The sequence below is a fragment of the Narcine bancroftii genome, chromosome 12 (genome assembly GCF_036971445.1).
Source record: "Narcine bancroftii isolate sNarBan1 chromosome 12, sNarBan1.hap1, whole genome shotgun sequence".
Lineage (NCBI taxonomy): Eukaryota > Metazoa > Chordata > Chondrichthyes > Torpediniformes > Narcinidae > Narcine > Narcine bancroftii.
The window spans coordinates 75,262,637-75,282,949 of NC_091480.1; the positions used below are offsets into that span (position 1 = coordinate 75,262,637).

Sequence of the window (20,313 nt, forward strand, 5' to 3'; positions counted from 1 at the left end):
TGTCTGGTTAATTCCAAGACTTTTGAGTCACTCACTTTACAGCCTGCTGCATTACCTGCGCCACACCTTGACTCCGTGACCCTTTCGGAGAACGAGTATGCTCAAATCCTGGCCGCTTTCTGAGCATTGTCACTCTGCATTTCATGGCGACCCAGCCCAAGCATGGAGTACAGCACCATAACCCGATGAATGGATGGCCTCTTCATACATGAGCATGCAGGCTGCCTCCAGACAAACTGCAGTTGGCTAAGTAGGAATTCAGGAGAATGGAGGAGATGGGCATAGTTCAGCACTCCTATAAGCCCATGGGCATCCCCATTTCATATGGTTCCCAAAGCATCTGGTGGCTGGAGGCCCTATGGGGACTATTGTCACCTTAACAAGATTACGACGGCAGGATTTTACAGCGAACTTGCGCGGTGCTAAGATCTTTTCCAAGATTGACCTGTTTTGTAGTTACCATCAAATCCCAGTTCATCCGGATGGCATTTCAAAAACAGCCCTCACTACCCCATTCAGGTTTTTCGAGTTCCTCCATATCCATTCGGTTTGAAGAACGCAGCCCAGACCTTTCAATGACTCATGGACACAGTAGGCCAGGCCTGGACTTTGTGTTTGTATATTTGGATGACATTTTCATCGCCAGCCACTGGGCACATCTTTGTCGGCTCTGTCAATGGCTCAACAAGCATGGCTTAGCAATTAATGGGGCACTCCCACTACCATCGAAGGTCGAGGCCATCCATAAATTCCCCAAACCCTCTACCATTAATGGGCTGCAGGAGTTTGTTAGCAGGATAAATTTCTACCACTGTTTCATGCCGGCAGCCGCCAGAATAATACAGCTCATCTGGACAACCTAAAGAGCAGAAATGGGATGAAAAGGTTGCGTTTGAAAAAGCCAAAGTAGCACTGGCGAAAGCAACGATGCTGGTGTACCCACCGATTGACGTGCCAACAGCTCTCATGGTCGATGTATCAAGCACAGCTGTAGATGGGGTACTGGAACATCTGGTCAATGGCACTTGGAAACCCCTGGCCTTTTTCAGTCATCACCTGAGGCAGCCTGAACAAAAGTTCAGCACTTTTGACAGAGAACTCCTCACTCTCTACGTTTTCATTACTTTCTGGAAAGCAGGGAGTTCACAGTTTTTACAGACCACAAGCCGCTCACGTTCGCTTTCGCCAAGGTGTCAGATCCATGGTCAGCCCGACAGCAACAACATCTCTCATACATCTCCTAGTTCACAACTTCTACACTGCTCATCACGGGGAGAGATATTCTGGTCACTGACTCATTATCTCGCACAACTATCGCGTCAGTCCATTCTCCAGTTCCAGGAATAGATCACATGGTTTTGGCACTGCCATCTCAAGCCTGAAATTAGAGTACGTGAAGTTTGAACCAACAAATTCCACGCTGCCCTGTCATGTGTCCACCAAACAACCGAGGCTGATCGTCAGGTATTCAATGCCATACACGGTTTTCCTCACCCATCTATTTGGGCAACAACAAGGCTTGTGGCAGACAAATTCATGTGGCACAGATTGTGCAAGCAAGTTGACGTTTGGGAAAGGACATGTATCCCATGTAAGGTGCTGTGGAATGACGCCACGTTTGTTCTGAACATGGACGACAAACAAGAGACTGTTTCTGTGGATCGCCTTAAGCCAGCACATTTGGGCCTGGGGCAACCGGTACAGGTAGCATGCCCCTGGCGCAGAGGGTGTCTGCCAGCCTGTTCTAGCCATATTAGCGAGACTGTGGTATCAGCTCCAAACTCCAGTTCTTTTGGTGGGGGGTGGGGGGGGTCATTTGGCAAACCGTGCCTATCCATTATCGAACGAGCGTCTGTAGTTGTGGGCCCCCATGGGATCGGAAATTTTTGGTGGCTTGGGGGGGGCGCAAAGGACCCTGGAAGGTGCGCGGCTTCTGGGGTCAGGTGATGGTGCTAGCATGCCAACTATCAATTCAATGGCACCCAGAAACCCCTGCCGAAGGTTTCATTAAACAATTCCATGGGTTCAGCTCACTGACCACTTCTGTTGTGCTTTGTTCACTGCACCACACCCTACGGTTTATTGAATTTGCCATGTTTAATTGCATCATGATGCTGACACATTGCGTTAGTTCAACTAACTGAAAATTCTTCTGCTGGTTTTTGTTTGTACTCTGCATCAGATGCCTCTCATGTCAGTGTCCGATTAAAAATAGTAGGGCAGCGTTGAAGGATTCCAGTTTCCCTGATGTCCTGGTGAAACCTTTCACCATGTTCGTCACTGACTGCACCAAGATCAGCAGGGAAGACGTCCAAGTGTGAAGGCAGAAAATGAATTTTCAATGACGTGTTGCACTTTATGGGGGTTTTTTTAATGCTTGAAGTAGACTTAAAATATGACAGGAAATCCCCAAAATAGATTATATCTGAAAAAAATGGTACATAATAGGGAAATTTTTCAGATGATTTTCATGATTAGCATCCCAAAAATCCATAAAATACACCCAAAAGTGTTCAGGAAGCAAAATCTTCATGGTCCAGTGTTATTAATGTAAAGTACTTTTACTGTGTTCTGTAAAATGGTCTTTAACAATAATAAAAATAGCTTGAAAAGATGTTATTCTGAAAATTTCAAATGACTTGCTGTTCATGTTCTGTTTTCTACAGGGCTGCCAGGAGCTGGTGCAGTATTTGAGGTATGCCATTTTTCACAAGGCACAAAACAAATATAGCAGTCAGACCATACAAATGATTTAAGGTGTTTTGTTGCAGGTTGGAGGCCAGTTTGGTGATTACATGGAGCTAGTTTGTGTCAGAGCAAAAAAAACATTCTCCTGAAGGAAATCAGCGAATTTAATGAAAGGTTCCAGCCTCAAAAGTGCTGACCGTTCTTTTTCTCCCACTGATGCTGCTCGACTCGCTGATATCCCCAGCAGATTGTTTTTTGCTCCAGATTCTGGTATCTACAGTCTCTCGTGTCCTGAGTGTAAATTCTACTTTGAAAAACAGATTTGCTAAAAATTCTGCCATGCTTATGCTGTATGATGCTGGGGACTGTTTCTCAGATGTTGAAAGGTTTTATTTAAGATGGCAAATGGCTAGACTGGTTGTTTCCTTAGGTGCTAAGAGCCTTTTTAGGGCTGGTGGGAAGATGGTTTAGTTGCCAACCAAAGCACTTTTAATAGACCCTTATTTATTGATTTGTACTGCAGGAGAAGACTTCCCACCTCATTTATTGTCCTTTCCATGCACCCTGCCTTCATAACTTGTAAATTACTTGGATGAATTGTATAATACCATCCTAATTCCATCCCACCTTACCATCCTTCAGTTCTTGAATCATAAAATGAAAGATAGTATGTTTAAAGATTGAATGCCTTTATTTTTATGCATTATTTGACTTTGCATTGTTTCCTTGGTTTTGTTGCAGGGAGAAGAATTTTTTAGAGTTCTCCAAACATCTTAAAGGCCTCGTTAACCTATATAAGCTCCCCGGAGACAAGTAAGGACCTAAGGGATGGTTTCATTGTGTCTACTGATGCTGCTCTGCGTTTGCTCACAAAGGAATTTCAGTAATGAAACCATATTTGTTAGTTGTGAGAGTGTCCTTCTGACAGCTCTGGGGTCAAAATATTCACAAGGATGTGAGAGTTGCCATTGCAGATGAACAGCGACTATCTGGTCTTTTCAAACTGCCACTGGATCTGATCGCAGTCGAGTGCCTGAGAAAGGTAGTGAGGTACCCTGTCTAAAACCTCCTCCTTCCTCTGGGATGAAGGGTTTTGTGCAGTATTCATTTGCTTTATCATTTTCATCCTTAAGCTTCCACTCTGCTTGTTTCGAAAAAAAGTGGATGTATTCATATTGAGGAAAATGATGTGGTTGTGGTATCATCCAAATATTTCTATAGCTCTTTCAGTCATCAAAATGTGAAGATGTGGGAAGTATCCATGGCATATTCCCATTTTCTTTTTACGGTTCCTTGTGTTGGGAGCAGATGTAGTGGAAATGGTGCTTTTTTTGAATGTGATGTGTTTTTTTAAAAGTTCAGAAATAACTAGGTGTTTGTGTTGAAGAAGCAGAAGTTGAGTTTATACCCATGAAGAATCTAAGGCGAATTACGTAGTGGAACCGCACAGTTGCAAGCTCACCCATTTTGTAAGGTTGTCGATCAGCAGTGCAGCATGGAAGGATAGTTGTGTGCTGTGTGTGGAAAACCGTAGTATAGAAAGAACAAACTGGAACATTTAATGCAGTCACATAAAAATAGATTTCATTTTCTTCCCTGAGCAACTGGTGCACAGTCCCTCTGGATCCATCCACCATAGATCACTACTGTTCTATCTCAATGTAAACTTTACAGCAAGAGTGACCATATGAATAATAGGAATGTGGGTAATTGGGGATCTTTTATTTTTTTTCCCACAGTAAGCTGAAAACTAAGATGTACCTGGCTCTGCAGTCCCTGGAGCTTGATCTTTCCAAGATGGCGCACATGTTCAGGTAAATAGAACATTCTTTGGCTTGATGTAGCTTTTGAGATTGTTAAAGTGTAAAAACAATGTGTTAGCATGAAATAGATCACAGAAGATAGTTCCATAAAATGTAAGAACGTCTGCTTTTCATTGGGTGAGGGAAGTGAATTTGACTTCAAACTCATACAAATCCTGAAATGTATAGAATTGCCTTTACAGAAATGGAGATGAAGTGTTCACTCTTTTCTCATTTCCAGCTTGTACTGAAGCAATGTTTGACAGAGCCTTTATGAAATTTGGGTGAATGTAGAATATTTTATAGTGCCATTCCTCTGTTGTTCCCAGCAGTCTACTGATAGATTGGCTTTCATAATACAATTAAGCAATGTAAATTTAATGTTTATATAGAAGCTGTTCATATAAAGGTTTTAAACCCCTGCTACAGACTTGTATACTGCTTTGATTTAAGCGTCAACTATGTCTCGGTGATATTCTTGCATCTCAATCAGAAAACTGGATTTCTCTCACTCCAGAAATTGTCAGTAAAGTCGAATCTGACGTTCCAGTCCATCATTGAGGAAGTCCAGCCCAATTAGAAATGCCTTTCAGCCAAATCATTAAGCTGACTGCTTCTCTCTCATAGCTGGAGTTGGGAGATAACTATGTTTTGAGGGCAGCACAGTTAGCGTGGCGGTTAGTGCAACACTGTTATAGTGGTCAGCGGCCCAGGCTTTACTTCAGGTGCTGTCTGTAAGGAGTTTGTACATTCTATCTGTGAACACGTGGGTTTCCTCCCACGTACAAAAGACATACGAGGTTTGTAAGTGAATTGGTGTATTTGGGCCATGTGCTTGAGAGATGGAAGAGCCTGTTAGTGTGCTGCATCTCTAAATAAAGACCAAAAGAACAAGGGACTTACTGCCAATGTCCCTCACAATATTAATCTTTCTGCCCACATCACCAAAACATATTATCTAGATATAAATTTGTCAGAGGTTTAGAAGTTTGCAATGTTTTTCCACACTTTTTATTAATCCATCCATAAAATAATTTCTTTATTCTTAATTTTTACAGATTAGCAACAAATGCAAGTAACCTTGATACAATACTACAAGGAAGTGTCGGTTTTCTTACTCCAAGGAGTGGGGGTATGTTTTTATTCAATATTTGACAATTTCTAAGAGGCTTGGGGGAGGTAAGGGCAAGTTGTGTTTTATGTCTAATTCTGGAATATGATGGGCTTTCACAATTTTGGAACCCATAGACGCTCAGTCAGGATATACAGGAATATTTCAAATTTTAGTTCATTCTCATTGTTCCAGGCCAATCTAGTAACACTACTGATCTTGTCGGCATGGAGCTTTGTCATTTAGCTTTGTAGGCAGTGCTGTAGTTGACTAGAATAAATTTATATGTGGAATATCACTTAACTATCCTCCATTCACTGCATTTTGCTGAAAAAAATTCTTTACTTTCAGGGTGAGGCATAAATCTTTTAGGAGAAGGCATAAATCTTTGCTTGGCTGAAACTCACAAGCTGAAAATGATGGCAATAGACTTTGACTTCCTTTCTTGCCCCCTCTGGAAACCAGTGACTAGTGTCAAGATAGTGCAATATCTCACACAATCCCCATCCTTTGCTTCAACTTATGTTGAGTACAGTTTTTTTTCCACTACTGACAAGTGGTAATTCTGCCTCACCTGCTAGAAAAAGAATCTCAGGGCTGTATGTGATGTCATGTATGTACTCTAACAATAAATCTGAATCTAACAGCCAGTGAAAGTTTCAGGGAAGCCCTTCATTAAAACAGCTGAAAGATAATGTTTGTCCCCGGTAGGTTTTCGCTATTGTATTTAATGTAAGGCTCCTATACTTGTTCGAATATTTCAATATTATTTCTTAACCAATATGTTATTTTTTTTTCTAATGGAATACATTTATTCATTTAAATTTGGTAGTTTCTTCCTTTTAATTTGGTTATGTATTCCATTAATATTTAAAGACATATAGTTCAGCGTAGCCCTTTTATATTTTGTTTATCTTCTCTTTCCGTTTTTCCATCATTACCTTTCCTCCTTTTCCATTTCTGTTTTCTTATTTTCAACTCTTCATAAGACAACATTCCTACAACATCTAACATTTTCCTTATTCTCCTATTTCTATCTTATTTATCCCCAATCTCCCCTTCACCTCCTGAGTTGTCCTTTATCCCTTGTCGGACAACCACATCTCCCCTCTCCATTTGGATTTGCGAATCCACTCGCAAGCGTCAACTGATTGTGCAGTGACCGCTATTTCCCCCCACCCCGCCTCCCCCAGAAAAGATTTCACTTTTCATATGTCACAAAGGTCCCTCTTTTAATTCCCTCCTTATTCTCTCTATTCCATTACCTTCCCTTATTAATTCTTGTCTATACTATCTATATTTTCCTCTAAGTACAGATACATTCATGTATGCTCATTGTCTCTATTCACTCTTATACCTCTTTACCTGCATACATATCAATCGTGATCATTTTTACTCTCATTACCCGTCTTCTTCCCTCAGTCTATTTTTGTCTTTACCCACATACATATCAGTCGTGATCATTTTAACTCTCATTACCCGTCTTCCTCCCTCAGTCTATTTTTGTAATTGTTCTGCAAATTTTCGTGCTTCTCTAAGTTGATAGAAGGAGAAGGAAAGAAAAGAATGGACTCAGTAGAATTTCTGGTGTAATTTTGTTGAATGACAACATTGTCTGACTGGATTAATGCAACCTAGATTGTATACCTAAAATGGATGAGAGGGGGGGTGGGGGGGTGGTTTGGGAGGAAAGGGGGGGGGGGGGAGAAAAAGTCACTGTATATGTGTGAAAAGAAATAGTGTATATCATGGCTAATGTGATTTATGGTGTGAAAAATAAAAAAATTTAAAAAAAAAAAAAAAAAAAAATGATATTATTGCTTATAATTTGTTAATTGTAAACTATCTCTAACCCAAACTTCACCTGATCTTCAACTAACTGGTACAGAATAAAGCATTGTACATTAGAAAAAAAAAAAAAAAAAAAAAAAAAAAAAAAAAAAAAGCTGAAAGAAACTCTGTAAAATGTTAAATCTTTTTTTCTCTTTCAGTTGATTTGTGTATTTCTAATGCTTTGAATATTTTGAACCAGTTTGCCACTGTTTGAGTTAAAACGTCTTGCCTGATTTTACAGGACACTTAATGAACCTGAAGTACTATGTCTCGCCATATGATTTATTTGAAGAGGGAACTGGTGCACCTAAGAACTTGAATGAAAATAATGGTATAGTTGCCACATCCTTTTTGATATGTCAGTAAAAATTAAATGACTGATGGAATGAATAATGTTCAGGACAGCAAGTTGGTGTTGGATAAACTTTTTCTTGTAAATTTTCCCTGTCATCCATTTCCAACAATCATATGAACCATTCAATAATATGGCTGATCTGGCCATGGACTTCACCTACCTGCCTTTTCCCTACAACTTTAATTTCTCTACTAGGTAAAATATCTACTCAACCGTGTCTTAAATATATTTAATGAGGTTGTCTTTACTACTCCTTAGGCAGAGAATTCCACAGGTTCATTACCCTTTGGTAAAAGCATTTCCTCCTCTTCTCTGTCCTCAATCGACATCTTGACATGTCCTCTAGTTCCGGTCTCACCTGCCAATACCTCTTTTACATAAATTGATGTTTCTATTCTTTTTATCTCATTATTTTGAATTCCAGGGAGTATAACTTAATCTCTCCTCATAGACTAATCTCTTCATCTCAGAAATCAGTCTGGAGAACCCCCTATGCACCACCTGCAAAGCTGTTCTCAAGTAAGACCAAACTTCATATGGTAAGCCAGGTGCGGCCTCACCAGTATTCTATACAGATGCAGCAGATCTTCCCTGGTCTTAAATTCAATCCATTTTGCAATGAAAGCCAGCATCCCGGTTGCTTTCTTGATTATGTGTTGCACCTGGAAACCTACCTTTTGCAATTCATGCACAAGCATTTTCAAATCCCTCTGCACAAGAACCTGCTTCAATCTTTAACCATTTAAATAATCCTTTCTACAATTTTCTCTTCTAAAGTGGATTTACCTACATTGCCAGGCTCATGGCCACTCACTTAACATCTTCTAATATTTTCCACTCAATCTAGTATAGTCAGCAAACTTAGAAATGATGCACATGGTCCCCTCTTCCAAATCGTTTATGTATATTTGTGAACGGTTGAAGGCCCAGAACTGATTCCTGCAGCACACTGCTCACCTCTGGTTGCCAACCAGAAAAATGTCTGTTTTCCAACTGCTTGCCTTCTATTGGTTAATCCATCCTCTATCCATGTTTATACATTGCCCCCAACTTCATGTATCCTTTCATATGAAGAAGACTTTAATGCAGCACCATATTGAATGTCTTCTGCAACATCAACCTGTTCCCCTTTATCTACTACGCTCATTATATCTTCAAACAAAAACTCCAGTAAATTTGTTAAACATGACCTGCCCTTCCTGAACCCTTGCTGTGCCTGCCATATGGAACAATTAGCCATTTCCTGTGTGGTGACAAGCAAGGAAAAGACAATTCAGCCCATCTGGATTCAAGCCCGTTTTACCATTTAATCAAAATATGCTATTGTAGGACCTATTTTCATGGCCCATATCTTTCTCCCAAATCACTTAATAGTTTGACCAAATTAACCCTTATCCTGACTGCAAAATGCACAATTTACCCAGTTTTACTGGTGTTCAGTAATAACCATCCAAAGTCTACTTTCTGAAATTAATGCAATGTTCCTTTGTACTAAACTCCCTATCCAGCAAAAATACTTCCTATCTCAACAATTTACTTTTGATTAATTAAACTTTAAACCTAAAAAGTGCTGGAGAAAGTCAGCAGGTCATGCAGCATCCATAAATCTAAAGTCTGCTTTGGCCCAAAACATTTTGGCTTTCTGTTGATAATGCATGACTTGCTGACTTTCTGCAGCACTTGTGTGATGCACTGGACCCCAGCATGTGCAGATTTTTTTGTTTTCCTCACCAGGAGTATGTTTGTGTTGTTACAAGATCAAACCAGCAACCACAAAGAAGGCATATCACACAGGGGTAAAGATGAACAATTACTTTATTAACAAAAATTCACCTTCAAACTTTAATTGAAAATCCCCCCTTTTATCACAATGCCCACTGGTTACTAGGCAAATTTCTATAACAGTGTAAAACTAATAAATTCCCCAGCCTAAATATAACAAATGTAATTAAAGTCTAAGTTATATTTCCAACCAGCCCACAGAAAAACTTAGACACAAAACACACAAGACTCACAAAACTTCAATCTCAACCGAAGCAAAGATCATAAACAAAATTCAGTTTGTTTGGTAATCTGAAGCCAAAAGATCTTAGAGAGAGCACAAAATTCGAAGTTGTCTTGTGTTGCTTGCAGAGAAAGGAACCACTGGCTTGGTCCGAATCCTTCTTGCTGCCTTCGGAATGTTCATCCCTTTTAAAATGCCCAACATTCTAAACTGCCTCCAAGACAATGACTCTACTTGGGCCTCCTTCCACTTCACAGCCACACCCAGTGGTGGTTTGTCTTCCAAGTCCAGAAATTTCGAGATCATTTTCTCCACATGGCCAGTCCATCTCCTACTCCCTCAGCAGTCCACCTTCATCTTGGCTCTCTAAGGCAAACTATCACTTTCCAACACAAAACCACACAACACGTATACCAATACACAACACAGAACTCTTAACAGTGTAAACACACGGAATCTGAAGTCCTTTCTAATCTACGTGGCATCCTTTTCAAAAGCAAAATTTGTTTTTAGTGGGAAATGGAAACCTGGATCGAGGGATCTTGATTGAAGGGTGACGGTATTGCAAGAAGATAACATAGAGACACAGGATCTTTTATATCACTGACCAATGAAGTAATTTTGAAGGGTAGTCACTCAAATAATAGAGCAAGCATAGTAGCCAATTTGTAATGAACAATCTTTCATGATTGCTGAGAGGAAAAGATTATAGAAATTAGTACTGTTTATAGAAATTAGTAGTGTTGGTTAAAGGATTAAAAAAAAATTTAAATGCCCCTCAGGACCCCTTTAAATCTTTCTCCTATCACCTTAAATATTTTACATTTCCCTATCCAGGCAAAATGTTCGTGATTGTGACCATTCAGTTTACCCATGCCTCTCATAATTTTGTACATCTCCATGGAAAATCCCCATTCTCTCCTGACAGTTCAACCCCACCAGTTCATCCTTCACTTTGTATGTTTAAGACTGGCTGATAAGGGGCTTATTGTCTTTTGTAATCTTACCCTGGTGTTTGGTATTGTTGGACTCTGTTAGATTGGGAACCTACTGATATTAGCTAAATGCTGTAAACTGGCATTTACATTGGTAAAACATTTCAGTTCGGGTCTTCAGGAATTGAGTTACAGGGAAAGATTAAACAGGTTAAGACTTTATTCCTTGGAATGTAGAAGAAAGGGAAGATTTGATAAAGGTTTACAAAATTGAGAGATATAGACAAGAGTAAATGTGAGTAGGCTCTTTCCACAGATTAGGAGAGATAAATACAAGAGAGCATAAATTTAGGCTGAAAAGGGAAAAGTTTAGGGGGAACTTTCCCACTCAGAGTGGTGGGAGTGTGGAACGATTTGCTATCTGACATAAATGCGGGCTCACTCTTGAGTTTTAAAAATAAACTGGATAGATACGTGGATAGGGGAGGTCTGAGGGTTATGGAATGGGGACAGAGGTCAGTGAGACTAGCGGTATGATGTTTTCGGCACAGACTTGAAGGGCCGAATGGCCTGTTTTCAGTGCTGTAGTGTTCTATGTTGCAGACCAGCCCGTTGAATAACAACATGGAAAGTTGTGCATTCCAGCAAAAATGTGGGCAAAGCTCTCTTATATATTCTTGCTCTACTTAAGGTTTGTAAGCTCCTGCAGTGTTGAGTTCAAGTGTCTTACAATCAAAGTTATTTGCCTAATTCTGTTTTGGTAACTGGCATCACTAGAAAGAATTTAACACCTCTGTTTATTTTCTCATTCATCCTGTTGATGTTTTTTGCTGCTTATTGTTTTTGTTCTCATGTATAGTTCCGAGATCCTTGGGCATGAATGTGTTTGTGACGATTGAGGGCCCCACGGGCATGTGCAAGCTGCCTATAGCTCCCCTGATCACAGGTTCCCATCCCACAGACAACAAAGGGTAAGAAAACATTGGAGCATGAGGATGAAGTAAACCATTCTTAATCAACAAGGCTATTATTGTTCAACCACGTACTCCCATGGCATGGGCGTATAGTGAATGGCAATGGTCCTAGTGCACACTGTTAATGAGCATTTACAACGTCTATGTGACATTGCACAGATAGAATACGTGTACCTTGGATGGCTTATTGCCAGAGGGATATTTTGCTCCACTTTGGCTCTAGAGCCCATTCAACTTTTGACTTTGCAGATTTAATACTGGCACAAAGCCAAATCTCATTCATGAAGTTTATATTGTAATTGCAGCTTTTGTCACAGTAGAGTTTTATTTGCTTCCTAAAGTTGGCCCAAAATAAAATGGAGCAGAGTATATGAATGGGAAGTTATGTTTGACATTTCTATTAATTTTTATATTGTAATTAGCAGAATAGATGAAAAGAAAGAAAAGATGATTGATAGGATTCTATATAGCAAACAGAATTAGAGCAAGTGGGGCTGAGGGTAACATCTTGGTGTTGATGGACCATTGGTTAGGGGAGGGAAATAAATAATGGAAATTAACAAATGGGTGATAATTAGTGGGATACCCAGGGATCAATGTTAGGGCCTCAACTATTCACAGCTTAACAATGACTTGGATCAGGGGATGAAATGTAATTTAGCCAACATCTACTGATGATGCAAAGATGGGTAGCAATGCGAGTTCAGGACAATATTGAAAGTCTTCAGAGGCTTATAGACAGGCTAAGTGAATAGGTGAAGGTAGAGTACAATATGAAAGAAACAAAAAAGAAAAAAAATTTTGGATGTGGAGCATTTGAAAAATCGTAGCGTTCAAAGGGTCTTGAGTGTCCTTGAATCTGCAAAGATGACCGTGTGAAAGCTATTCTCACAAGCAGATTTGAGTAATGAGCTCTTACTGAAATGATGCAGTGTTCGGGTGAGATGACACCTAGAATATTGTGTACAGACTCCCCAGGTTATGAACATCCAACTTCTCTTGCATACAAGCAAACTTCTATGTTATTAATAAATTCAAAAGTCCGATGTGCATACATGTGTTCATTCCTATGGACAGTGCAGCTAGTTTCCCCTGCCCCCTTCCTCGCTTAGTAATTGTTCAAATCAGTTTTATGTGCTTTTAATGCTGTTCATTACAATACTGTGAAGGTGTATACATTTTCCAACTTACTGACAAAATTAATTCATCTGTGAAAACGAAACTCATTCATTACCTGGGAACTGCCTCAAGTCTGTGGTGTTGTGTTCTTCAATATATAAGTCTTATTTTTGTGATATGTTTATGTGCCTTGGAAAATTTTCATTAACTTTTGAATTATTAGATTTTTATTGCGTGTTAAGTGAAAAAGAAAAGAGAGAGATATATATATATATATATATATATATATACACATTAATATTAATGTATGATTCTTCAAGAGATCCCAAATTTCATCAAGCCCTTTTGGAGTGTGTCCCCTTTGATGGAAACTAATTGAATGCCTGGTTAATGTATTTTTCTCTGTGAAAGGAATTTTGATTCAGATACTAGGGGAGAGGCTGCTTCCCTAAAATGTATGATACCACTGATCTTATCCTTCAAAGTAGTCTCAGCTGAAAGTCAAGCTTCTCAAACCACTGACCTGTAAGTCCAGATTGTGTGCACAAATCCCCGATAGCATTGACCTATAATCTTACTTGGATGATAGGAGTCTAAACCACTAAGTTGGCAGTTTTAGGTGTACGGGAATAGTTTGCGTCAATGGATTATGGATGACGTGGAATAATTGTGTTAGCTGTAACATATTGCTCCAAATGCAACATTTCTTGCATTGTGCTATTGACATTACTTGAGCTTATGAACTCTGAAATGTTGCTGGTTCTTTGGATTCCGTCCTTTGGCTGACGGGTATCTATGCGGTAATCCAAACTTCTCTCTTTTCCAGCACACCTTCCTTCTCCTCTGTGACTAATGCCAACAGTGTGGACCTGCCAGCCTGCTTCTTCCTAAAGTTTCCACGGCCAATTCCTGTGTCAGCCTTTTGCATTCAGAAGCTTCAGAACTTCTTAGGTGAGTCTGGTGCACAAGAAGAAAATTAGTGCAGGCTACCATTAATGTGAAAGGCGATCCGAAAGACCTATGTCGTCCAGTGTTCCCTGGTTAATCCCGCGGATGCTCCAGTATTCTAGAATTTAAAATCTGGTTTGATTAAAAATAGTGCATCAGCATAATGTGCGGTCTTTCAGGTTATGCTCTATTTGGCTGATTTGAAGAATATCACTGTGATTATCTGTGCACTTTATAAACAGATTATCATTGACGTCGAGAAGATATTAGATGAACAATTCAGAGATCTGAGTGCAATTCCTGCCATAGTAGCCATGGAATTTTGTCAGTCAATAATCTGGAATTTTCAACAATAGTAAGGTTCCAGTTCATTGTCACATATGAAGAGTTATGATGTGAAAGTTTGTTTTACAAGCAGTCTAGCTCATCAACCCAGGAATGTTGACCATGCAACAAAAAAAAATGACCAAGTTGTAATTTAAAAAAAAATATCTTAGCAGTTCACTAACATCCTTTGGAGATGAAATTGGGCATCCTCAACTGATCCACCTTTGTGTGACTCCACACTTGTGCTGCGCAGCTATCTTGGATTCCTCCGAAATGCTGTAACAAGCTATCTGCCAGCTTCTTGAGGGTGAACTGGGGATGGGCAGTAAATTCTAACTTTGTTCCTCATTTATCTGAGAAATTAAGACTATAAAAAGCAACTTCAATGCTGATTAAAAAATAATTAGCTGCAGTTTGGTTTAAAGGGGGAGAAGACGGTGGAGGGTATTCCAGCCTTGAGTTTTTTTTCTATGAGATCCTGCAAACAACCGTCCACTGAAAAATGTAGGTCTACCTTTGTATGGAACATCAGAGGCTGCAAAGGGCATCCCAGTCTTTGGCTGTGTTGGATCAATTGATTTTGATTTGGGCAGAACAATAAACTTGGAATGCAGAGTTTGGAATGTTTTTTAAAAAAAACACAATTTGTGCTTGGGATCCCTGTTCAAAGGTATAAACACCAGTTCAAGTTAAATTAACAAGAGCACCTATGCCATCTAGTAGTGAAGATTAGTACTGCAAGTGCAAAAAAAATATTACTATAGCATCCAATTGGCAAACTGGGCCAGACTGTTATAAATAGCTGTGTGAGTATTTACTATAACAAATGCTTACCTTTTATTTTGAAAGAAGTGGGTGATATTTTTAGAATACATTTTAGATCAGAAATCACTGTAGAAATCTAATATATTATTAAACAGTGCAATAATATTCACTTTTTTTAATCACTAAATGGTATTGTGGCATTTTTCACTATTTTTAATAGTACTTTTTTTTTCTTGGCCAGGTATCACCCTCTTTGATCCTCCAACCACTCTAGTTCCACTCTATGAATTGATCACTCAATTTGTACTTTCTGGAAAGGATGACAGTTATTCGACTTTGAAACACAACATGCGGTTTTATGCTGTGAGTGATACTATTGGAGATGAGTCTGTTATTTGTTTGAAACACTGTTGGTTTATTTATTAACTGATCTGTGTTCACTTGCTGACATAGCTGATGATAGTAGTAGACCATAGATACCATGACTTGTCAGACCATAGATACCATGACTTGTCAGACCATAGATACCATGACTTGTCAGACCATAGATACCATGACTTGTCAGACCATAGATACCATGACTTGTCAGACCATAGATACCATGACTTGTCAGACCATAGATACCATGACTTGTCAGACCATAGATACCATGACTTGTCAGACCATAGATACCATGACTTGTCAGACCATAGATACCATGACTTGTCAGACCATAGATACCATGACTTGTCAGACCATAGATACCATGACTTGTCAGACCATAGATACCATGACTTGTCAGACCATAGATACCATGACTTGTCAGACCATAGATACCATGACTTGTCAGACCATAGATACCATGACTTGTCAGACCATAGATACCATGACTTGTCAGACCATAGATACCATGACTTGTCGGACCATAGATACCATGACTTGTCAGACCATAGATACCATGACTTGTCAGACCATAGATACCATGACTTGTCAGACCATAGATACCATGACTTGTCAGACCATAGATACCATGACTTGTCAGACCATAGATACCATGACTTGTCAGACCATAGATACCATGACTTGTCAGACCATAGATACCATGACTTGTCAGACCATAGATACCATGACTTGTCAGACCATAGATACCATGACTTGTCAGACCATAGATACCATGACTTGTCAGACCATAGATACCATGACTTGTCAGACCATAGATACCATGACTTGTCAGACCATAGATACCATGACTTGTCAGACCATAGATACCATGACTTGTCAGACCATAGATACCATGACTTGTCAGACCATAGATACCATGACTTGTCAGACCATAGATACCATGACTTGTCAGACCATAGATACCATGACTTGTCAGACCATAGATACCATGACTTGTCAGACCATAGATACCATGACTTGTCAGACCATAGATACCATGACTTGTCAGACCATAGATACCATGACTTGTCAGACCATAGATACCATGACTTGTCAGACCATAGATACCATGACTTGTCAGACCATAGATACCATGACTTGTCAGACCATAGATACCATGACTTGTCAGACCATAGATACCATGACTTGACATCATTCAGTTTCATGTCTTGGAGGGAGAGCATCTATGGATATTGGATTAGACCAATAATAGATTTAGTAAAACACAAAAGTCTGAAGATGATGTGACTTTTTCTGTAAAAGCACAGAAATGGTGTAGGAACTCGTTAGGTCTCACAGTCTCCATAGGAGGTAAGATGTACTCTATAACCGTCATTTCAGGCTTGAGCCCTTCTTCAGCATATGACTAAAAAGTAGACAGGTGCCTGAATTAAAATTAAAAACACAAAGCTGGAGAAACTCAGCAGGTCAAATAATATACTATATTTACACCAGAGCCTTGGCTAGGTATCTTTATCTCTGCTGTATATGGTAGACTGTTTGACTTGCTGAGCTTCTCCAGCATTGTGCTTTTATTTCAATCATGAAATCTGCATCACGGTGCCTGCAGACGTTTGTGTTTTATGCCAGAATTAAAAGGCTTGGAAGGAGGAAAGAAAGAGCAGGGGGTGGAGCACAGACCAAAATAGGACATAAATAGGAGGACAGGAACGGTGAGAATTGATCGTGAGAGGCCGTGGCTCTGTGAATGCTGGAGAAAAAGAGACAGGGAAAAGGAAAGAGAGAGAGAGAGCTAGAGGAAAGGAGAAATGGGGCTAGAAGTGGGAGAGGGCTCGCGGAAAGCGGAGAAGTCGATGTTAATATCCATCCGGTTGGAGTGTCTTGATTTCCTCCACAGTTGTTGGCTCATCATAAGGTCTTTCATGGGTCTTTGAAGTATGAAGGGCTCCAACTGTTTTCCTGTATACCAGGTTTACTTGACTTGCATGTGATCTCTGTATTTGAGCAATGGTCGGGCAAGAAGGAGGAAATGAAAACACACTCGTGTTTTAACACATTCCTTCTGCCAAATAAAGTCAATGAAAAATGGATGCTGTTAATTATGTAGAAACTTGATTGTTTCACCATGGAGGTTTTATATAAGTACAACACGCAATTTTGTTTCTGTTTTTCCAGTCTTTGCCAGGCCAACAGCATTGCTATTTCCTGAACAAGGATGCCCCAATTCACGATGGGAGGTGTTTGCAAGGTGCGCTGCTTCATAAAATTCCCTTCAGACACCCAGGTCAGGTGCCTCGGATTCTGGAATTTATCCGACATCAAGTGGCATACAATACTCTGATTGGGAGCTGCGTGAAAAGGACTGTGCTGAAGGAAGGTAATAATGGGTTATTTATGTTTGTGGTAGCCTGTTGCTCTTGAGTTCACGGGAATGGAGTGTGGATATCCAGCCAAGCCTGAAAGGACCCAACTGTGTTTCATCTTGGGTTAGATGACCTCGCAGGTCTGAATGATCTACTTAACATTACTGCATGCATCTTCTGCAGTTGATCAATGCTAACTTGTGTGCAACATTGCAAGTTTCTCCTAATGCCTCTGTCAAGTCAGATATAGAAAATGTTGGAGTTTATTGAGCTCATGCTAGTTTCCAATTGGCTGTGGGTGAGCGGACATTTAATCTATTGGACCAGGCATCCAATGGGGAGTGTGATTTGAAAATTGAAAAAAAATATGCTGGAAATCTAAAATATAACAGAAAATGTTGAAGTGGTCAAATGTATATTTGCAGCCTTTCTCTAACCCAGCCATTCCCAACGGGGGCTCGATGCAGCCCCCCTCTCCCGGCTCCACAGCACATTTTAAATAAAAGTTTTTTTTCTTTTCACCTCGTGTAACATAAATATTTTTTATGTTTCTTAATGTAGTCGTTAGGAGAGAAGTACGGAAAAAACCAAAACCTGTCTGCTTCACAGGGAAGAGGGGCCCCATAAACTTTTAAGCAGAGTCCTGGATTTGGAGGCGGGGGGGAGGGGGAGGAGAGCTGAAAAAAGATGGAGTCCTCAGTTTCATGTGCACAAGGCAGGGATCTCTTTGAAACTGAGTAGAAGTGGGGCATTGGTCAGACCAGCCATTTTTCACCTTTTATTTTCTGGCTATGCCCTCTTCCCCCCCCCCCCCCCACCAGGACTCTACTCAAAGTTTATCGACCCTCTTCCCTGTGAAGCAGTCATGTTTTAGTTTCTTCCATACTTCACTTCTATCGACTGCAATAAAAAACAGAAAAAAATATATTTATATGATATGAGATGAAAGAAAACAAGACTCTTACTTAAGTAAAACACGAAACTCTGCAGTGGGTCAAACAGTGTACTTCATATTGCAAAGACAGATACATAACCAACATTTCGGGCTTGAGTCCTTCATCAAGGTATGGACAAAATGTGAGCAGGCTCTCAAAGGCTTTTACTTGCATGTGGTGTGGCCCTGGGTGAAGGGGGGTGGGTGGAGCATAGGGCCCCCATTGAGAATGGCTGGGTTTGAAGAATGTTGTAGTACTGTAGGCCTTTCTATGGAGTAGGATATTGAATGGATATGATTTTGGTTATAGGGTGGTTCTGCAACAAAGAAAGAATCAGCCATTTTTAAAGCATAATTGATATTGCTCTCAATCTAATAATACTAATAGCTTTTCTACTTTCTGAATTAAATACCCAATTTAAACATCACTAAATATATATGTTAGTCGACATATGTTAACTGATAAATACTCTAGCAGGATTGAAACAGTAAATATGAAATTCCACAGTTGCCAGCAAGAGAATGAAACTGTAATAATATCATGTCTAAATGCAGTTCCCAAAGATCCCAGTTTGTTAATTGGAACAACAGTCTTGATGTTCTTATCAGTGCAATGTAAATGGTGTGTTTACAGATTTACCAGGTCGTTTGCAGTTTGAGGTGTGCCCATTGACTGAAACCAGTTTCAGTCTCTCCTTCCAGCACCCGGTCAATGACTCTCTTGTATGCGGTATGTATGGAATTTGACTAGGTTTGATTCTATAATTCCAATTACTGAAAATTATGACTATCTGTACAACACTAAAAGGTAGGTGGCGAGCCAGATGAGTAGGTTATGTTTCTGCCACCTGTCACTCGCCTGCCTCTGCCTCCCGACACCACTTCTCGCATCTGACTCCATCTTTCTGTCATCCTTTGTCCCTCCTTGGTCCACCAATCACCTACTGGTTCCTGTCTCACTGCTCGCCTCTCTTATTTTGCTATCTTCCCACTCCATTATTAAACTTGAAGAAGGGTCTCAACCTGAGGAGTCAAGTGATGGAGTAGTGGCCGGTCGGGTTGAACTAGCCCTCTCTAGAAAAAAAGTTTGGAAAAGACAGAGCTCAACGAATATAAAACTCAAGAAATAGAAGATAAAGTTACAGAGAAGAACAAGAAGATGGCACCCAAGAAAGAGAAAGTAAGAACAACGGGGGGAAAAAATAAAAATCACCGGAGAAGAAAGAAAAAGGCCTTACCTGCACGCAGGAGCAGGGAGCTGCGGTGGTGAAGAGCAGCCGACCTCCGAGGTTGGTGAGTGACCTGCGAAGTCACGACCTCCCGACCGGTGGACTCCAAAAATGGGCCTCGAAGCCAAACAAAAGTGAGCAATCAAAGGAAAAAGTGAACACCGGCGGGAGGGGGGCTCAGCTGAGGAGCGGGCAGTTACAACGCGGCCAGCTGAGGGATGCCCAGCATCAGGGCTTTCAGCTGGAGGATAAGTGGCCATGGAATACATAACCAAATTAAAAGGAAGAGGCTACTAAATTTACTGAAAAAAAGAAAAAGTAGATCTAGCATTTGTGCAGGAAACGCATCTAACTGAAGTGGAACATAACGAATTAAAGAGAGTCTGGGCAGGACACGTAGCGGCAGCAACATATAATTACAAAAATAGAGGTGTAGCCACATTAATTAACAAAAATGTACCAATCAAAATAGAGGAGGAAATAACAGATCCAGCAGGGAGGTATGTAATGATAAAGAATGATAAAGTGTCAGATATACTCGGAA

The 20,313-nt window shown here is 40.1% G+C and overlaps 1 protein-coding gene across 1 annotated transcript in view; it reads left to right on the top strand.

Moving 5' to 3' along the window:
- med1 (mediator complex subunit 1) overlaps nt 1–20,313 on the top strand; it is a 51,746-nt gene that overhangs the window by 19,966 nt on the left and 11,467 nt on the right. The window contains exons 6-15 of the mRNA XM_069906887.1: nt 2,667–2,695; nt 3,430–3,501; nt 4,428–4,502; nt 5,549–5,622; nt 7,676–7,765; nt 11,589–11,700; nt 13,649–13,773; nt 15,104–15,225; nt 17,419–17,620; nt 19,175–19,270. Of these exons, the coding sequence (XP_069762988.1) occupies nt 2,667–2,695; nt 3,430–3,501; nt 4,428–4,502; nt 5,549–5,622; nt 7,676–7,765; nt 11,589–11,700; nt 13,649–13,773; nt 15,104–15,225; nt 17,419–17,620; nt 19,175–19,270 (997 nt within the window). The remainder of the gene's footprint in view (nt 1–2,666; nt 2,696–3,429; nt 3,502–4,427; nt 4,503–5,548; nt 5,623–7,675; nt 7,766–11,588; nt 11,701–13,648; nt 13,774–15,103; nt 15,226–17,418; nt 17,621–19,174; nt 19,271–20,313) is intronic.